This window comes from Silene latifolia, chromosome Y (assembly GCF_048544455.1).
Source record: "Silene latifolia isolate original U9 population chromosome Y, ASM4854445v1, whole genome shotgun sequence".
Classification (NCBI taxonomy): Eukaryota; Viridiplantae; Streptophyta; class Magnoliopsida; order Caryophyllales; family Caryophyllaceae; genus Silene; species Silene latifolia.
Genome location: NC_133538.1, coordinates 1,842,407 through 1,862,854, shown reverse-complemented (window position 1 = coordinate 1,862,854; position 20,448 = coordinate 1,842,407). Strand labels below are relative to the sequence as shown.

Below are 20,448 nucleotides of genomic sequence, written 5' to 3'. Positions count from 1 at the left end.
CATGAAGGAGCTAGGAGTAGCTACCAATGAAGCTTGGCTTTTATTATTGTCTTTATTTTAATGTTATGAATTTTAGAACTACTTTGGTTTCCGTGTTTGACATGGAAATGTGTGATCCTTTTAAACAACGGTTGTATTTTGGGTTATGGTGGCTTGGCTTGCAACCCAAGTCACCCCTTTTATCATATTTGTTTGTTCTAAAAATTCGTCTTTATATGCTTGCACATAGAAACATATGATCATCTACTGAAAGTGATCCAATATACAATTATAATGATAGGATTCATTATATGTCCACAAGCATAAGGCTTGTGTATGATCAATTATAAAGTGATGTTGAGTTGATAAACTCTCCTAAAGGAATGTCAATTACCAAGTACACTCATCAAATCTAAAATCTATTAGTCAATCTATGAGATAATACTCCTTCTACTTCGAAATCATTATTTGTGTCTCATGAGCTATCTTTGAATATCTAGTGTATTTATTCTATAGATAGAGTGGGAGAAAAATGAAGACACAAAGAACACAAAGAATAATTTGTATGCTTGAGTAAATGAGATCTACGAAGGGAAGAATGATTTGTATACCAAATTAGATAGTATACATGAATAGATGAGATCTATGGTCTCGAATAGATGAGATCTACATGACAAAGAGACCAAGTGAAGTAATCAATAGAATATCTGACCAAAAGAAAGTTTTTGATAGATAATGACTAAAGAAAAGTCTCAACGAGAGATTTTGCTAGTTTATGACCTAGATATGAATAGAGTTTCAATATTGATTTTTAATTAAGAGCCTAAATGAAACAAAGTTGCATCCTTGAATATAAATGAGATTTATGATTAAAAGTTGCAAAGAAATATATGCTGATGTCTACAAGAGCTAAGTTAATTGTTAACCACGCTAGTGTCATTACTTAACCTCATTATGAAAATGAAATGGTTAAATCTCCTTCCGAAAAGGGTATTTTGAGAAGAATGTCTATTAAATGGGATTTCACTTTTTAAATAATGACATTGCTACGCATCATTATAAAAATGAATGAGTAAGAGATTAAAATCTCTTTCCATAAGTTTAAGATTAAAACCTTTTCAAAATAGGTATTTTGAAAAGATATGTTGGAAACATATATGGTTTTATCTTAATAACTTGGCAAAGCAAAATTGATTTCAATTCTTGAAATGTTTCGATTGAGTAGTCAAATACGAAACATGTGGAATTGAGTGGGAGTTTGAAATTATCATGTGAAGACATGAAATTTAGTGGGAGCAATCATCTAGTAAGAATTTATAACTCACTACTCATTGAGAATGACGAGTTAGTACTATCTTTAACAAAGAAGTATTTGAGTTTCCAATTCTGGATGAAAATGGACTAAGATGAATCCAATCACATCATGGGATGTTGGATAGGCATTGAGATATGCACACCAAATCAACGAGAAATGAAGGTTATTCATATCGATGAAAATAGAATTACCATAAGCAGTCATGGTCATTCATTGAACCTAAGAATGGTTGATCACATGATTAAAATTACTAATGTTTCCACCATTAGAATAATCATGCACATGTCCTATAATGAATCATACGCTTAAGAGCATTATGAATCATTGGTAAGCCATATAAGAATCGTCATGAATTCTCGAGGAGAACTAATGAGCTATTCTAGTGTTTGATAGAACACTCTGTTATGTGATAAGAAGTTGCACATATTGAAGTTCGAAAACGCGCGGGTAAGGATTTATGAAAATCCTAAGCTATTTAAGCTAAAAGAAGAAATAAGAAGTTTGAAAAGATACTTGGTTATAGTAAGAAGTTACTCAAAACTAGTATTTTCAAAATTTGCTAGGACTTATGAGAAGTGATAGGCTAATCATCTTGACAATTGTTGCAAGATCCTACAAAACATATACCTGGTACATTATGAGTTGGAAGAACACTTGACTAGTGCGAGTTATGTCGTCCACCATAATTCGTTTGTTATGTGATAAACAACAAGAAAGTTCTCTAAAAGTAAAGAACCTAAACCTAGTTTGGGAAACTAGATATGTACTTGGTGAGATTCATGCTATCTAAGACAAACATTAAAATAAAGGAAAATACAATTCAAGAGTTTGAACACATGGACACATGATATGTTAAACACATGTTGCGAGTAACTAGTGTTTACACACTTACAATATACATCACAAGGTGGTAATTTGGTATAGACTACCCAAATATGATGTCCACATTTGTCGTTTGAATTATTATTAACTCACCTTATACTTTGTTATATCCAAACGGGTTGTAAAGACAATTGAACCCCGTTACAGTGAACATGGATTAGCATTGTATTCACCCATAGTCACTTACATGAGGTGACGTCTCGAAGTGACTAGAGTGTGATGCGATTGATGGCAAGTTGAAGTGCCATGGAGTCATGCGAGATGACTAGTCGATCACATAGGCTGACTGTTAGGAACACTTTGTCGGGCTAATGACCGCTTATAGAGTTCTGGCAAATTTATATAGCCTGGTCGTGGCAAGAGCTACTATAGTATTCTGATGAGTCGATTCTTTTGACTAAAGACTGTTCGCCTAAGGTGGTACAGTTTCAGATTAACTTTGATTTATGTTACTACGACCTTCGTAAATGGGGTCAAATGGGCATATTTTGGGTTATAATGGTTGTGGCTAGTCGAAGGGAATAGTGCGAAAGGAATTGTCCTCCCCTTGTCAGGTTTATAACAATATCTCAGGGCCACTCGAGGAGTAATGAACTGGAAATGCGTGGCCACGCTCGGAAGGTATCTATGGTTGATAATTCCGGTCAATCAGTTATTCTCCAGATCGAGGAAACCACTCTCGATATGATCACTTGCAAGTACGACCTGAAAGACACCTTGCATTGAGTGGGAGATAGTAATAGGACAAGAGAATTGGTGATGCACACTTGTCGAGTACAAGTGGGAGATTGTTGGAATATGTGTCCTCCGACAATAATGCGATCACAACTTTCGATCATGATGATCACATGTTTAAATCTCATTTTAAGAATACATGTGGGATGTAATATTTTACAGTCAACTGGTCCACACATATCAGTAATGATTGGCTGACTAGAGTTTGACATTACTGTCGTGCGACGGTGGTGATCAGTTGATCCCCATAGGTCATACCTATAGGGAAATACTCTTAATTGATTATTTAATTAATCGTATGCCAATACGAGTTAATTAAATTGCTTAAAATTAGCGGATGATCTTGTGAGTAAAGTTAACGTGTCTTATTTTAATTCGATTAAATTAGATACGGTCTAAGTAATCGAATTGTTTTATTACCTAGATAAAATTATTGTTTACGAAACAATTGAAATTCAAATTGAATGAATGATTTATTATAAATACAAGACGTTGTGATTTATAATTGATAAACCGTTATGGTACAAGTAATTACGAATTACTAGTCGATTTTGTATATGACATATTTTATGAGTATGTTGATTTTTAATATGTTAAAAAAACATTACAATTTCACATGTCAAGTAACATGTCACATATGTCACAATTGACAAATGAAAAAATAAAATGGACCTCCCATTTTATATATGTACCGAAAATTGGAGGGGATTATGGTTGAAATTGTGTTAATTATTTTAAATGAGAAAACACAATGATTAAACCTTACTTGTAGCCTTGCATACCTATTATTTCTTGGGTAGAAAAACAAGCTCATGCATTGGGTATATGCTTTTGGGAGAAAATAATTTTTTGGGTAGAAAAACAAGCTCTATCATTCATTCACTACTTCAACATATATTTTTCTAGTGAAAGAAAATAATATTCTCTCTATAATTTGTTAAAACTTAGAGAAATAAAACCTCACAAATCTCTCCTCTCTTGGCCGAAAAAACAAGAGAACAAAATTATTTTTGTGTCAAATTTTAAGTAAGACTAATATCATTACTAGTTCATAATAGTATTAGTTATTAAGATTATTCCTTGGGTATATGCTTTTGGGAGAGGTTCTAGTTTGAACCTTGTTCATCCATTGTTGGAAAGCTCAAGAACTAACAAGAAAGAGATCTTGTTGGTGCCCAAAAATCCAAAACATATAAGTAAGATTGTCGATTTCTTCTCTTATCTTATTTTAGTTTGCATGCATAAGATCTTCCATTTATTTTATGACTAAATAAATTATTTCATATATGAATATGTAAACTTATGAGATTAATGAATCTAACACAACTTCCAATTGACTCTTGAGCAAACTATTGTGGGAACAATTTCCCAATTCCTTTGTTATATTATTTGGCTCGAAACGCGATAATCAAATAACCTAATTGTCAAACAACCTAATACAAATGATTAAGTATAATTCAACAACATGAACAAATAAGAAACGATAGAAGTCATAGCCAATAAAACACGTGATTATTAGTTCGAATCACAAGTTAATTCTCTCTTTAACCTAGATATGATGAAACACATCCAATACAAAGGGTAAAGATTGCTACTATATCTAGCGAGGTTGAACAATTACGGATTCATTCACTAGAATAACAATAGATTGATAATTGTAAAGATTAATTAGCTACTTTAATCTAAACATTCAACAATCATAAAATTGAAACAAATAATTAACAATATTCAAGAGAAAAGAGAAAGATGAATAATAGTCTCACAATTTCAATAAATCTGTTGCTTCAAATTTTAATCCGAGATGAAAGGATTAGTTGCTCATGTCTTTTCTTGCTAAGGAAATTAATTAGGGTTCTTCTTCTAATGATAATAGGAATAACGAATGATAGGTCCAAATCTAAGTAAAACAAATAGGTCTTTTCTTAAGACAAATAACAAACGCGGAATTAAAGTTCCCGTCCGTCTTCAGTATTGGGCAGCTAGCCCAGAGGCCGGCAACTCGCCCGAGGCTTGCCCAAGGGGTGAGCTACTCTCCCATCATGCTTCCCGTGAATCTGATCAGCGCACGCTCTCCCATGGCTCGCTTAGCGCTCGCCCAGTGCTTCATACACGCTTCTTGGGCTTTTTCTTCGGGCTAATCACACAAGCTTCATCTTATCTTCTCTTGTTCAATCCATCAAACTCCAACAACAATATATGATCCATGAAATTACGCACTAAACCCGTCTTTTATCCAACATAAGACAATCCTCCAACATCACAACATAAAGACAAATAGTGATCCAACCAATTCCACCAATTTAACACTCCAATATAATCTATATCCTCCTTTTTAACACCTATTAAACACACTATATCATAAACCTAGTCTATTCATTTTGTTGTCCACACCCAATTATCCCCACCACTTTTCCCCACCCAATTTTTCCCTCCATCTTGCTTCCCCTCCAAAACCTCGTCATTCCCACAGATTTTTATCAAACTTTTTGTTGTTCATAGAATTTTGCAGGTATGTATACTCCTTGCTTTTTGTTATTTAGTTATTGAATATTGATGATTGTTCATAAACTTCTAAATCTGGTTTCAAGCCAATTGATTATATAAATTGTCTTTTATTATTGGAAAATGGTAATACTTTATACTTTGTTTAGGCTATACTAGTTGTGACTTGTGAGCACCAACATAATAGGTTATTATTAATTAAAGTTACATAAAGTTTCATTATTTAATCAATCTGTGTTAATTATTTTTTGTCCTGTATATATTTAGATGTCATTCTCAAAAGGTCGCATTGTGATACACTATGGAGGAATATGGCAAATGACTCCTCATGTACGCTATATTGGAAGTAAAATCGATATCTTTGAAAATATACCTGACGGTGTGGACTATATATATGTTAGAAATTTGGTTGATAATTTATATTACACTAATGTTATCAAACTTTATTATCTCGATCCAAGAATGACTTTTGAGATCGGTGTCAGATTCTTAGGGAATAATAAGACCTTTGAAACTTTTGTTCGCCTTTTAGTTGATATAGGGAGGTTCATGTTTAGTGATACCCGTCGTTGTGAGTACCAAAGATAAAATTTATAATTCCTATTAAGACTAACCTAGGCTAGTGGTAACAGGGTCGAACCACAAGGAGGCAGATGTAAATTCTAGTTGATTTATATTCAGTCTAAGGTAACAATTGTGGGGGTTGAGGCTAAATGATCTATAGCTAAGAACAGATAAAGATAATAAACTAAAAAGACGGTTTAACAGATAAAGAAAGGGGTACTAGGATGATCGGTTCATTATAGCTTCGGCGGCAGCAAACGAAGTCGGTCTGAGTCAACACAGGTGAGGCGGGAAATAAAGAGGTCCTCTCGGTCCACTCTTAACAAATAGCATCTTTCGATCTCGCTATAAGTCCCTAATATCACTAATACTAACTTTCGTTCCGAAAAGTGACTAACGGTCTAAACTATACCTATCTTTCGATCTTAGCACAGTTTAGTCGATTCAATTGATGGTCTAACAACTTACCCTATCTTTCGATCTATTGGGTCAGTCATAAAAGGGTATCTAACTGGTCGCATGCATTCGATTCGTTAAATGCAACAATTAAAATAAATTAAAACGAAATAAGCTCACGAGGTTAGTCGATCGACCAGGTAAGGTGGTCGATCGACCAACACGCGAGTTCAGGCCGTGTCTAATCTAATGCCGCCTATGCTACAATTCGCCTACATCCTAGCACAAACTATTTAGCTACTCATGCTAAGGGTGAAAACAATAACATTGACGATGAAATTAGCTACTGAATTCATGCTTAAAACGGTAAAGAAAGCAATTAACATAAACAATGAAATTGGCTGCGGGAAACTAGCTAGCAATTCTAAACTATTGATAAAATAAAGATGAACTAAAATTAGGCGGAAGAATACCGAATTGCGCAGAGGAAAGATTAGTTATTAAGGACCGAAAATCCAATGCTCAACAATCCCAAACCCTAATTATCTTTCAAGATCCGTATGCGGAAACTTACTGAATAAAACTTAGGTAAAACTTGGATGAAAAACTGAATAATAGACTTGATGCTAAACTAGGTATTCTCAGTTACGTTATATACAAAGTTCACGTAACAATTATTCCAAAACCTAAACTTAACGGGCTTCAAGTTCCTCGGTCTTTTAATTCACGTCTGGAACAGCAGTGTGGTCGATCGACTAAGGTAGGTGGTCGATCAACTGGTCCTCAGTGTACAGTAGCTTCTGGAACCCGAACATTGGTCGATCAACGGAGGGTGATGGTCGATCGACTGCTTGAGCTGCTACTTGACTTCTTAAAACTCGTGGACTTGTCTTTTGGGCCTTGAATTGCGCACCAAGCTCGTTCCTCGGGTGAATACTTCACGTCAAATGCAATGTAGGATACTTGGGGATGGATTTAGCTCGATTTCCGCTGGATTCTTCACATTTCTGCAATAATGTACAAAATACGGAAGTAGACGGAAATAGGAAGAAATGCAGCATAAACCACAAGAATGAGCTCTGAAATGCGTGTAGAATGGGATGTAAAACATCATATAAAAGACACGCATCAAACTTCCCCAAACCAAACCCTTGCTTATCCCCAAGCAAGAACTAGACTCGATCTAACGACCTAATGGAACGAGTTCAATCTCAGAGCGAAATGCAAACTGTTAAGCCTAAACCAATTTAATGCACAACCAACAATCAATTAGTAATGTGTATCATGCAAACGAGTTATGTAGTCGTTAAAGATATACTGAACTGCCAACTGTATAGACTTATCAAATTGGACTCTCACGGGCCGCTCAAATCACTCAATAAGTACAGGTGAATATATGTAAGATAGAAAGAATTAATTTTGTAGTGACTCTCACCTAACTACGACCTATGAAAACATGCCAGCAATAGAATATGAAAATGATCTCTATGACTGTACATATGCATTCCAACCAAACATATGACCAATGACACATGCCGAGGTGTATATGGGATATGTGAGGTATGGGTAAGAAGAGGCGAAATATTTTATGGTAAAGTGGAGGTACAGGTGATCAAGCTAGTACCAAAACGGAACCAAGTGGCAACATCCAACTTCTTGCTCATAATTAAACGAAACGGTGCTATAGCAAGCACAAAACTCACAGTCTCCAAAATATTAAATCAATAAACTCCCCATAAAATATAAATGAAACATGGGAGCAAAAATCGCCAAAAGATAAGGATTAAATTATGCGAATTGACTTTTTTCTCGGATCTTCAGTCGATCGACCCAATTGGTCAGTCGATCGACTGCCTTGAACAGTACAGAACTCTTTTTTCTTTATCGAGTCTTTTTCTCTCTTTTTTTTCTTTTGTTTCTTTCTTTCCTTTTTCATTTTCCAAACAACATCTCAATCAAGCAAATATCACCAAAAACGAAGTAACAATCCCAAAAACGTAAACTACTAGCTTGACAAGGGCAGGCTATATGTAGGATGTGGTTAACGGGACAAAAAAAGCTATTTTTGGCAGTGTGGAGCTTATGGGCATAATGAATAAAGGAAAACCTCTACCACATGTGTCAACAAACCACAAACCGAATGCATACAGGTATTAAGTAGCTCAAATTCATATTTATGCAAATTAAGGAAACATGTCTCATAAGGAGTACTACTCACATTCCTAAATAAACCGGTCATAGATGTCACCAGTTATAGGCTCTAAATCTCAGAATTATGATGTAGTTTGCCAATTTTCTAAGTCAGATCTCAAGTCCAGCAAATAAATTAACGAAAACTCGTAGATATGCATAAACGATTCTACTAATAACATGTTAATCTAGCAAGGCTCAGGCAAAACAGGCGCAGATGCAAAATCATCATAGAAATACTACCGTTCCAACTCGACCTATATGCTAAAATAAACGTGCATTTTATGGGAATTTTTGTTTGAAATTTATCAATTTTTTTTTTGATTTTTGATGTATATGAAGAAATAAACAACAATGCAAGACAAAATGTAAACGTGAATGCAAGCAAATGATATGCGACGCAAAACCCTTCCCCAAACCAAATCGCACAATGTCCCCATTGTGCAAAATCATAAAATGAAGAAAAGAGAAATGGGAATTTGCAAGAAATAAATAAATATGACATGAAGTAAAGAAATTAGGAACTCACAAGACTTTAAGCGCAAAGGAAACCTCCCCAAACCAGCGTGAGCTAGGAGGTTTCATGAGCTAAAGATGCTACTATAAGTCTTAGGAAAAGACAGAAAAATACCACGCATAAGACTGAGAAAACAATTTTAAAGCGGTAAAATTGTGCATAAATGAGAAAATCAGAAGAAATATATGAATTTTACGGAAGATAAAAGGGGGTAGAGAACTCCCTTAAGTCCGCAAATCGACCAAACACAGCAGGGGAGAGGTCGTGAACAAATACAGCAGCAGCAGTGGTCGATCGACCAAGAAGATCGGTCGATCGATCAAGTGGGCGTGAACAGTAGCTCCTGTAAACCTGCAAATCAGTCGATCGACTATATAGGCTGGTCGATCGACTGAAAACACTGCTGCGACATCTTAATTCTTCGTATTAGCTCAATAACTAGAGCTACCGAGGTCTAAAACCTGCAAATGCACAATAATATGCGCCCAAAACTGCGCAAAACCCAGAATAAAGTCTAAAGTACTTAAAAATCCTAAATAAGCGAAATAAAATGCGAAGTTTTCGCGCACACAAAAAGCAATAAAAATTGGTTTAACATAAGCAAATAAAATGAAGTTTATAACGAGCTCGATCAACTAATAGTTGATCAAGTAGGACCACGGTATGGCCCACTTCGTCGGCTTCTGGCTACTAGAGGTAGCCTCAATGGTGCTCATCTTATCATTTTGCACCCTTCTCGGCCTCGACGATGGAGAGCTCAACGGATCAACTTCGTCATCTCCCCAATCAAGGGTTTCTTTGGGCTCATCGGAATCCAAGTCGGAATCCTTTGCTTTGATCGCTCGTCATCAACTATCTCATCAATTCCATAGCTCAAGCAACCAAGACCTCCTCTTTGAATGATACGCTTTGTCGCATGACTAGAGTGACTGCAAAGACATCCTTCCCCAAACCAGCTCCGCAATGTCTAAAACAGATTCTTCCTCCTTCTCGCTCCCAATGGGGGCGGAGGGGTTAGCACAGAGTAGTAATAGAGGCGGAGCAATTCGGGGAAGCACAAAGTACGATTTCTTTTCGTAAACCGTATTACAAGTAATGAGCCACATGGGGTCCTTCTTTTTAGCAAAGTTGGACAAAAATGATTGAATGTTTCCCAACTTTGAAGGTCAAAGTTCCAGAGCCTACGTTAATAATCGCACAAAGAAGATGTGCAGAAACGGCCTACCTAGGATGATCGGTATATGGGCATCCTCAGGTATGTCAAGGACAACAAAGTCAACAGGGAGGAAAAACTTCCCTATTTGGACGGGTATGTCCTCTAGGACTCCTACAGGCTCGACCGCAGATCGGTCGGGCATCTGAACTGTCATGTCTGTGATAGCAAATCGGGTCAACTTAAGCTTCCTAGCTAAACTCAAGGGCATGACGCTTATATTAGCCCCTAGATCACACAATGCCTTCTCAATAGAGAAGGTGCCTATTTTGCAAGGAACAGAAAAGCTACCCGGATCCTCTAACTTATGGGGCGCAGTGTGAGACAGATAAGAGCAAGACTCCTTAGTAAGTGCGACAGTGTGCACTGTTTCAAGTGACCGCTTTTTGGACAAAAGTTGTTTCATAAATTTAGTATAAGCGGGCACTTGGTTTACTAACTCAAGGAAGGGGACTTGTACATTCAGACTACGGATAACTTTTTCAAATTTGCTGAAAGATACCTGTTCCTTGTCGGCACTAGCCTCTCCGGGTAAGGGGCTGTAAGAAGGACCTTAGCCCTCTCCTCCAAATCACGCGCGCCGGCATCCTTGGACTTAGGCTGAATGTCCGAAACCTTCTCTTTGTTGAAGCTAGACCCCTCTTCAGACCGTCTCAAATGTGAGCCATTAACCATCATTGGGTCGAACTTCGGGACCGGGACTGACCCATCAGCACTCGGGTCTTGTCCTAAAGTCTTCGGGACTGTGGTAGCCCGAAACAAGTGGTCTCGCAGATTATTTGGCATTAAAGGACGAAATTCCTCAGCATCAGCAGCGATCTCAGTCGATCGACCACTGTCCTCAGTCGATCGACTGAGATGTACAGATTCGAAGCTCTCAGTAACCGTGCTTGATCGATCGACTAGGTATATCGATCGATCGACCGATATACCTGTAGACTATTTCTTTGATTTATTCGTTGAAGCTTTCTTTTGACTTGTTTCAGGCTCATCTTTTTCAACAGCGTCCTCGACCATGGCAGGACCATCAAGGGTGGACCCGCTCCTCAAAGTGATGGCATTTAGGGTCTCCTTTTGTTCTGGTTGAGTCGGCAAGTGTCCGGGAGCTCGAGTGTTGCTTTTGCTAGCCAATTGAGCAATTTGGCTCTCTAGTAGCTTCATCCCGGCCTCTCTTGCTTGGGACTCCTTTAGCAACAGGTTCTTAAGCTCGGAAAATTCAGAGTCTGCGATTGTTTCGCTGCGGCATATAAGGAGGTTTCGATATTGTTGTTGCTTTTGATGAGGGGGCACATAGGGTTCTTTGCTTTGCGGCGGAGCTTGAGTTAGATTTAGGACATTTTGGCTTCTCCAACTCTAGTTCGGATGGGTATTCGGCTCATAGTAGGTGTTGGTCTGCCTATAGTGTTGAAAGGCAGCACAAGATTCAAAGGGACTAGGGCAGTTTTTCGAGACATGGCCCTCACCTCCACACCTTTCACAGACGAAAGGACCGTTTGACACAGCATTTACCTGGTACATCCCACCTTTAGAAGCTCCTCCTAGCTCATACTTGTCAAATCTCGCAGTAAGAGCCTCAAGTGCAGCCGAGAGGAAGATTCAGCACTCTCCTCCTGGTTCCCTCTAGAATTCCCATACTCGGCCTTGTGGGTAGCTAGATCGTCAATGATCTTCCACCCCTTGGTTCCTCCCAAATTCTCAGCAAATCGTCCATTGGCTGCAGCATCCAAAATGGCCCTATGATCGTCGTACAACCCATTGTAGAAATGATTGCACAAGCTCCACTTTTCGAACCCATGGTGCGGTATGGTTCGCACCAACTTCTTAAATCGGACCCATGCTTCGTGGAAATTATCATCTGGCCCTTGTTTAAAGCCCGTGATTTGAGCTCTAATAGCAATCGTCCTTGAAGCAAAAAAGTACTTCTTGTAGAATGCCAATGCCAATGAATTCCAATCGGTGATCCCCTGAACAGTCCAGTCCAAATCTCTATACCACTCCCTTGCGGCATCAAGAAGAGAGAAGATGAACATGGTCTCCTTGATCTGATCTTGGGTCACGCCGGTTGGTGGGGGTATGGAACAGCAGTAGTCAATAAAGGTCTCCATATGCTTTTGCATCTTCGTTTGCAGCTCCCCGAACTGGTTCTTCTCAACCATGCTAATGTTTGAAGGCTTTGGTTCGAACTTCCTGGCATCTCCTGGTAGTTCGAACCCCTTATATAAGTTTTCAGCTGTCGACTCAGAATGACTAGCTATACTTGCTTCCTCGGCCATGACTGGAATTTCTGGAGAAGTAACTGTCTCGGCTGAAGAAGTGGAAACGGGTGAAGACTGCGGGTCTTCTTCGAACAGATTGTTCTCGTAATAGCTTGACAGAGAACTCAGCTCTTCCTCTGTCAGTAGTATCCTTTGTGTTCGTCTCAACTCGGGCAAAGATTTCTCTATCTCAGGGTCAAATGGCACTAGTTCACCACCCTGTGACCTGCGCATAAGAGGAAACTACAAAAACAATATAAGAAAAGTTTAAGGAACAGAAGTCCCTTAAACTAAGAAAGACTAAAATTAAAACAACTAAAATTAGGACTATTGCCTTCCCCGGCAACGGCGCCAAAATTTGATACCCGTCGTTGTGACTACCTAAGATAAAATTTATAATTCCTATTAAGACTAACCTAGGCTAGTGGTAACAGGGTCGAACCACAAGGAGGCAGATGTAAATTCTAGTTGATTTATATTCAGTCTAAGGTAACAATTGTGGGGGTAGAGTTGAAATGATCTATAGCTAAGAACAGATAAAGATAATAAACTAAAAAGACGGTGTAACAGATAAAGAAAGGGGTACTAGGATGATCGGTTCATTATAGCTTCCAAGGCAAACAAACTAAGTCGGTGCGAGTCAACACAGGTGAGGCGGGAAATAAAGAGGTCCTCTCGGTCCACTCTTAACAAATAGCATCTTTCGATCTTGCTATAGGTCCCTAATATCACTAATACTAACTTTCGTTCCGAAAAGTGACTAACGGTCTAAACTATACCTATCTTTCGATCTTAGCACAGTTTAGTCGATTCAATTGATGGTCTAACAACTTACCCTATCTTTCAATCTATTGGGTCAGTCATAAAAGGGTATCTAACTGGTCGCATGCATTCGATTCGTTAAATACAACAATTAAAATCAATTAAAACGAAATAAGCTCACGAGTTCAGTCGATCGACTGGGTAAGGTCGTCGATCGACCAACACGCGGGTTCAGGCCGTGTCTAATCTAATGCCGCCTATGCTACAATTCGCCTACATCCTAGCACAAACTATTTAGCTACTCATGCTAAGGGTGAAAACAATAACATTGACGATGAAATTAGCTACTGAATTCATGCTTAAAACGGTAAAGAAAGAAATTAACATAAACAATGAAATTGGTTGCGGGAAACTAGCTAGCAATTCTAAACTATTGATAAAATAAAGATGAACTAAAATTTGGGCAGAAGAATACCGAATTGCAGAGGAAAGATTAGTTATTAAGGACCGAAAATCCAATGCTCAACAATCCCAAACCCTAATTATCTTTCAAGATCCGTATGCGGAAACTTACTGAATAAAACTTAGGTAAAACTTGGATGAAAAACTGAATAATAGACTTGATGCTAAACTAGGTATTCTCAGTTACGTTATATAGAAAGTTCACGTAACAATTATTCCAAAACCTAAACTTAACGGGCTTCAAGTTCCTCGGTCTTTTAATTCACGCCTGGAACAAGAGTGTGGTCGATCGACTAAGGTAGGTGGTCGATCGACCGGTCCTCGATGTCTGATGAGCTTCGGAACCGAACATTGGTCGATCGACTGAGGGTGATGGTCGATCGACTGATTGAGCTGCTACTTGACTTCTTAAAACTCGTGGACTTGTCTTGTGGGCCTTGAATTGCGCACCAAGCTCGTTCCTCGGGTGAATACTTCACGTCAAATGCAATGTAGGATAGTTGGGGACGGATTTAGCTCGATTTCCGCTGGATTCTTCACATTTCTGCAATAATGTACAAAATACGGAAGTAGACGGAAATAGGGAGAAATGCAGCATAAACTACAAGAATGAGCTCTGAAATGCGTGTAGAATGGGATGTAAAACATCATATAAAAGACACACATCATTTAGTGTGAGCTTGACGAAGAGGTTGGTGATTTGAACTTAAATGTCCCGTTTCTCGATTTGTTGAAAGGTGAACATGAACCTTCCATCAATAATCGCCCTCATATTGTTGTTGAAGACATTGATTATGATGAGGAAGGGAGTGATAATGAAGATGAGGAAGTGGTTAGTGCTATAGGTAAAATTGAGGCTGAGAAACTCAAAGAAAAAGAGTTTGGTGCTGAAATTAAGAGTCTTAGTAAGTTAAGCGGATGGTCCAAACATGGATTTAATGGTACATTTAGTGATTTTGAGGATGAGTTTGAACTAGATAGCCCAGGTGAGAGCTCTAATAAAGATGATATTGGCTACCTTGTTGATCCGGGAAATGCTAAAAAGAGTAAGGTCGGAAACATGGAATATAAGCCAACAACCCCACAAGATACCACTTTTTTTGTTGGGAAATTGTTTGATAATGTTGTGTAGTTTAGGAAAGCATTGATTGATTATTGTGTAAGCTCCGGCATAGATGTCAGGTACACTAAAAATCACATAGACAAGGTAGGTGCTAAATGTAAAACTTCTGGGTGTCCTTGGAGAATATGGGCATCTTCTTCCGAAAAAAGCAAAACTTTCCAAGTTAAGACTTATGTAGGTGAGCATAAATGTGGTAGAGGAAACTTGGTAAAAAAAAATAAGTTCAACATGGATTGCGAAAACCTATATTAACAAGTTCAAGATTAATCCATATCTAAAGTTGCAGGAAATCGTAGACATTATTTGGAGAGAATGAGGAATTGATGTATCCATTTTTATGGCAAAAAAGGCAAGGAAAAAAGCTCAATTACTAGTGGTCGGTGAATATAAATAGCAATATCTTTTGCTTCATCGATATGCAGCTGAAATACTAAGGGCAAATCCCGACAACAATGTTAAATTTTCCTTGGATAAAGGGGTATTCAAAAGGGTCTATATATGTTTTTCAGCCTTAAAACATGGTTTCTTAGTGGGGTGTAGGCCATTTATATCTATTGATGGATGCTTTCTTAAAGGGCCCTTCGGAGGACAACTTCTTGTGGCGGTGGGTAAACATGGGAACAATCAAATATTCCCCATTGCTTGGGCAGTTGTTGAGGTTGAGAATAGGAAATGTTGGAGTTCGTTTATTGGTTTATTAGCCACCGACTTTGAAACGACTGATGGTAGTGGATACACTATAATGTCAGACCAACAAAAAGGTCTTTTGTAAGTTGTATCCGAGGTATGGCCACAAGCTGAATCGAGATGTTGTGTCAGGCATGTGTACATGAACTTTAAAGAGATATTTGGAGGAGGGCTAGATTACAGAAAAAGGTTTTGGAGTATTGCCAAAAATACAACAGAGAATGCTTTTCAGGAAAATATGGCTAAGTTTAGGCTAATTTCAAATGATGGGGAGATGATTTGCTAATTAGAAACTACAAAAAATGGTGTAAAGCTTTCTACACACATCAATCACAACGTGACAGTGTTGACAATAACATGAGTGAGGTATTCAATGCTTATATCCTAAAGTGTAGACAAAAACCTATAATATCAATGTTAGAAGAGATAAGAGAGAGTCTAATGGAGAGATTGCAAATAAAGAGAGATATGATATCAAAGATGGATATCTTTCTATGCTCGATAATTAAAGAGAAATTGGAGAAATCTAAGATTGAAGCAAGGGGCTGGTCGGCTTTTTGGGAAGGAACATTCTGCTATGGAGTAAGTGATGGCGCAACTCAGGTTAAGTTCGTTGGGGATTTGAGGCATAAGACTTGTAGTTGTAGATCATGGCAATTAAATGGCATACCATGCATACATGATGTGGCGGCCATATGGAAAAATGTAGAGCACCCCGAGCATTATGTTGCAGAATGTTACCACAAAGTGGGCTACTTAAAAGCGTACAAATTCAACATGGAGCCACTAAATGGTCCACAAGAATGGCCTATTTCAGAGTATCAGCCAATCAATCCGCCACCTTTAAACAAATTGAGAGCTTGTAGACCAAAGACTAAAAGGAGGATGAAAAGCGGTGAAAAGTCTTCTACTAAAAAACTCACCAAAAGCGGTGCTGTTGTGAGGTGTAGCAAATGCCGAGAACTGGGTCATAACAAAAGGAACTGCAACAATAATATTACTTCTGAGATCGAGATACCTAGTCAACCGATGCATCAAATGTATACCAGCCCTAATGATTTCAATTCATCAGCTAATGTAAGTAATACTCGTATATTTTAATGAATAACTTCTCATCATTGTCTTTTATGCTTATTAATATTGTACAATGAAAATAGGCGATACAACCAAGGAGAGTGGCGTACTACACTGATTATGAAGGCCAACAAACTTTACAATCCATGACCAATTGCCAAGGTAACGTACCTGATGTCGGATCATCTTTCATGAAGCGAAATGGTAGAATGTGTATCACTAGCCAAAGATTACAAGTAAGTTTGGTTCGAGTCTCATTTCTTATTAAAAGTGTATAATAATTTAAAGTCACTAATTTATATGATCTTTATATTTATTCATTAGACTTTGGCTCGTACCCGGAGAGACCAACATTAATGACTTGGTGTCAATTTAATGTAAATTCATGTGTTTTCTGTATTGTTCGTGTACAAATGATACAGGTTCATTTTTTGGAAATATTGGGGGACACTAAAACTGTGAAGGTTAGAAGTAATCTTAGTAAAATGAAGCAAATATGGGGCAACGAGAGGAAGGAACTCGTTGATTGCAAAAGGAGTTTTGATGTAGAGATACTAATAAGATTTTTTATGGTTGAGGAAGAACATGTTGGGACATTAACCAAACATTGGATTTATTTTAATTTTGTGTCAGCCTCAATTTATTTTCGTTTTTAATTTAGTGGTTTGTAATAAAGATAATGATGTAAATTAATTCTCAGGTCCTTAAAGATTAGATTTTGATACTTTGAATCCTTAACGATTAACTTTTGATACTTCGATTCCTTATCGATTAACTTTTTTACTTCGGGTCCTTAAAGCTACATTATGGAATACTTTGAGTCTTATAATATACTTTACTCAAGTATGTGGATTAGTGTCACATTAAATACTAGGTTAGCCAATGGGTGATTTAGCTTTAGCTTGCTAGAAAGTTCTCCAAAATCAAGCATCTGATTATATGAGCATGTGTCTTGCAAACTGCAAAAGATGTGCTATCTTCCTATCCGACATCCGTTCCTCATTAATACACGGGAATGGCCTCCCCAAGATGCATGTTCAAGCTGGATTTACAGAAAGCCTATGATTCAATTGAGTGGCAGTTCCTGGATCAAATGTGAACTGCATTAAATTTTCCTGAGCATTTCAGGAAGATTGTTATGACCTGTGTAACCACAACTTCTTACTCTCTTAATCAGTGCTGCTAAGTCTGAAGTGGTCTTTAACGAGGTACCTGATTGGCTTAAGAATGATATAACACAAATTTCTGGGTTTCAGGAAGGTACCCTACCTTTTATGTACCTGGGCGTGCCAGTACAGCCTAGTAGGTTAACTAAGCATGATTGTAACATTTTGATTGAAGGAATTGTTGCAAAGGTAAGAGGCATAGGTGCAAAAAAAATTGAGCTATGTAGGGAGGGTAATCCTTATCAATTCTGTCCTAGATACACTGTATAACTATTGGTCCTCTATATTTCTAATTCCAAAAGGAGTAGTCAAAAAAATTAAGGCTATTTGTAGAAATTTTTTGTGGAGTGGTGATGATGTATATGATGGGACATCCCTTGTGGCTTGGGATAATGTTTGCTGTAGCAAGAAAGTGGGTGGTCTCGGCATTAAAGAGAAGCAGGGGTGTGGAATCTAGCAACTGTTGGGAAGCTTGTTAACTGGATTTACACAAAGGCATATCGTTTATGGGTACTTTGGATAGATCATGTTTACTTGAAAGGAGGAGACTGGAATGTTTATGAACCTTCTGTTGATTCCAATTGGAATTGGAGAAATGTTTGTAGAGTCAGGGATGCTTTGGCAGGTGGTTTTCAGAATAATCAATGGGTGGCAAACACCAGAGTTTATTCTGTTAGCAGGCTCGGCCCTAGGGGGTGTCATGAGGGACATTTGCGTAGGGCCCAACCTTGGAAGGGGCCCAATATGAAAAAAAAAACTCAAAACTCAGAAATGTGCCTTAGTGCCCCTGCTCCTAGGTATGTAATCTTCAATTTCTGTGTACAATCAATTTTCTCAAAATCTTATCCATTTCACCATCTTCTTTGTCTTCAATTCCTTTGTACACAGTCAATTTTCTTCAATTCCAAAGCAAACTCATTTCAGATTTTCCATTAATTTGGCTAATTCTTACGCCAGACAGAGACAAAAGAATAGAAGGGGGTGACCTAAGAAGATGCGATTCATGATCGGATGGTGGTGTTGAACCGTCAACTATAGAGGAAGTGGTGGCGGAGGAGGCAGGAGTTTAATGGGGGTTTTGTGCTTGGTACTTTAGGTTTTCAATTGTTCTTTTTAGTCGTGTTGGTATGCTAATATGAAGTAACTTGTTTCTTTTGTTGGGCTATCTTTTCTTATTAAGCCCGTCCTATGCTATAGAACGGTCTTATAGAAGAGTAGTTGTTGTTTTTTTATGTTGATTTGGGTCTTAGACTCTTAGCCATAATTTTTATTCTATTTCGTTATATGTGCTGCAAACCTCTAAGTTATTTACCAAGATATTAATTATTGTATGTATATTTATTTGAAACTTTGTATATTATAAAGAAAAATTCAAACTAAAAGATTATTTATTTAAAAAATTATAGTGTGTATAACAAGAGACATTATTAAGGTTTTCGATATTTTTTACGCTAAATAAAATTATTTAGAGGAAATTTTTTTAAAAAAAATTCAAGCCAAAATAATTTATTGGGGAAAAAAATTGTGCTCCCATGTCTCAAATTCCTACTTCCGCCACTGATCATACATTGTATTTTTTTAAAGGGCCCCAATTCACGATTTTGCCTAGGGTCCCGAGAAGTCTAGGACAGGGCATGATTACACTCATATAAGCCTAAATTGAATAACTTAGCCCTCGTGTTCAGAGCTTCATTCTTGATTAACCACACAACAACTAAATGCTTGGGCACATTCCATTTACCCCACACCTCTTTGTACCACTGTACAGGGGAATGTGTTCCCTATAACCAATAGTAACCAGAACTAACTGAGTAGCCTTTAGGATCTACCATCCATTGACCACCCTGAAAACCAGCCTCCATTTTTTTCCTAACTTTACATACGTTTCTCCAGTTCCAGTTGGAATCAGGAGAAGGAGTGTATGTATTCCAATCTGCCCCTTTCATATACATATGATCAATCCATAATACCCAAAGTCTATCAACCTTAGTATAAATCCAGTTCACAAACTTGCCAATAGTTGTCACATTCCACATTCTTGCTTCTTTAATTCCCAAGCAACCTTCTCTTTTACTACAACATACTTTCTGCCAAGCTACTAAAGGAACTTTATGATACTCAGAATTACCACACCGAAGATAGTTCCTACAAATTGCTTCAATCCTTCTTATAACCCCCTTTGGGATTAAGAAAATAGAGGACCAATAGTTATCTAAACTATTAAAGACATAATTAATGATCACCAGCCTACCAGCATAACTAAGCTTGCGAGCACCAATTCCTCTCACCTTGTTCACTAATTTGTCAATACGAATGTTACAATCAGCTTTTAAAAGTCTGCCTACCTGAATTGGGAAACCGTATCTGAAAGGTAATGCACCTTCCTGAAAACCCCTATCAATCGTGCTATATACTTTAGTAGTATTCTCATGTTTGCTGTTCCATGTAAAAAAGGAACCCACAGTCTTTAGTTCATTTAGATGACAGTCAGCTACCATCTGCCTCATAGTCTAAATGTCATTCTACGTGAAACTAGCCCCTCCAATTCTCTCATTCAAATTCATGAGATTATTAAAACCCCACACATCGTCTAAGCATTAAAAATATCTCTGCTTTTCTGCTTAAT

The 20,448-nt window shown here is 37.7% G+C and overlaps 1 protein-coding gene across 1 annotated transcript; it reads left to right on the top strand.

Annotated features, from left to right (window-relative positions):
- Window positions 1-5,611: 5,611 nt before the first annotated feature.
- LOC141626597 (uncharacterized) lies at window positions 5,612-17,410 on the top strand. The gene is made up of 4 exons (XM_074440307.1): window positions 5,612-5,969; window positions 14,446-16,659; window positions 16,740-16,892; window positions 17,079-17,410. The coding sequence occupies exons 2-4, from the start codon at window positions 15,940-15,942 to the stop codon at window positions 17,310-17,312; spliced, it is 1,107 nt and encodes a 368-aa protein (XP_074296408.1). The 5' UTR covers window positions 5,612-5,969; window positions 14,446-15,939; the 3' UTR covers window positions 17,313-17,410.
- The last annotated feature ends 3,038 nt before the right edge of the window (window positions 17,411-20,448 follow it).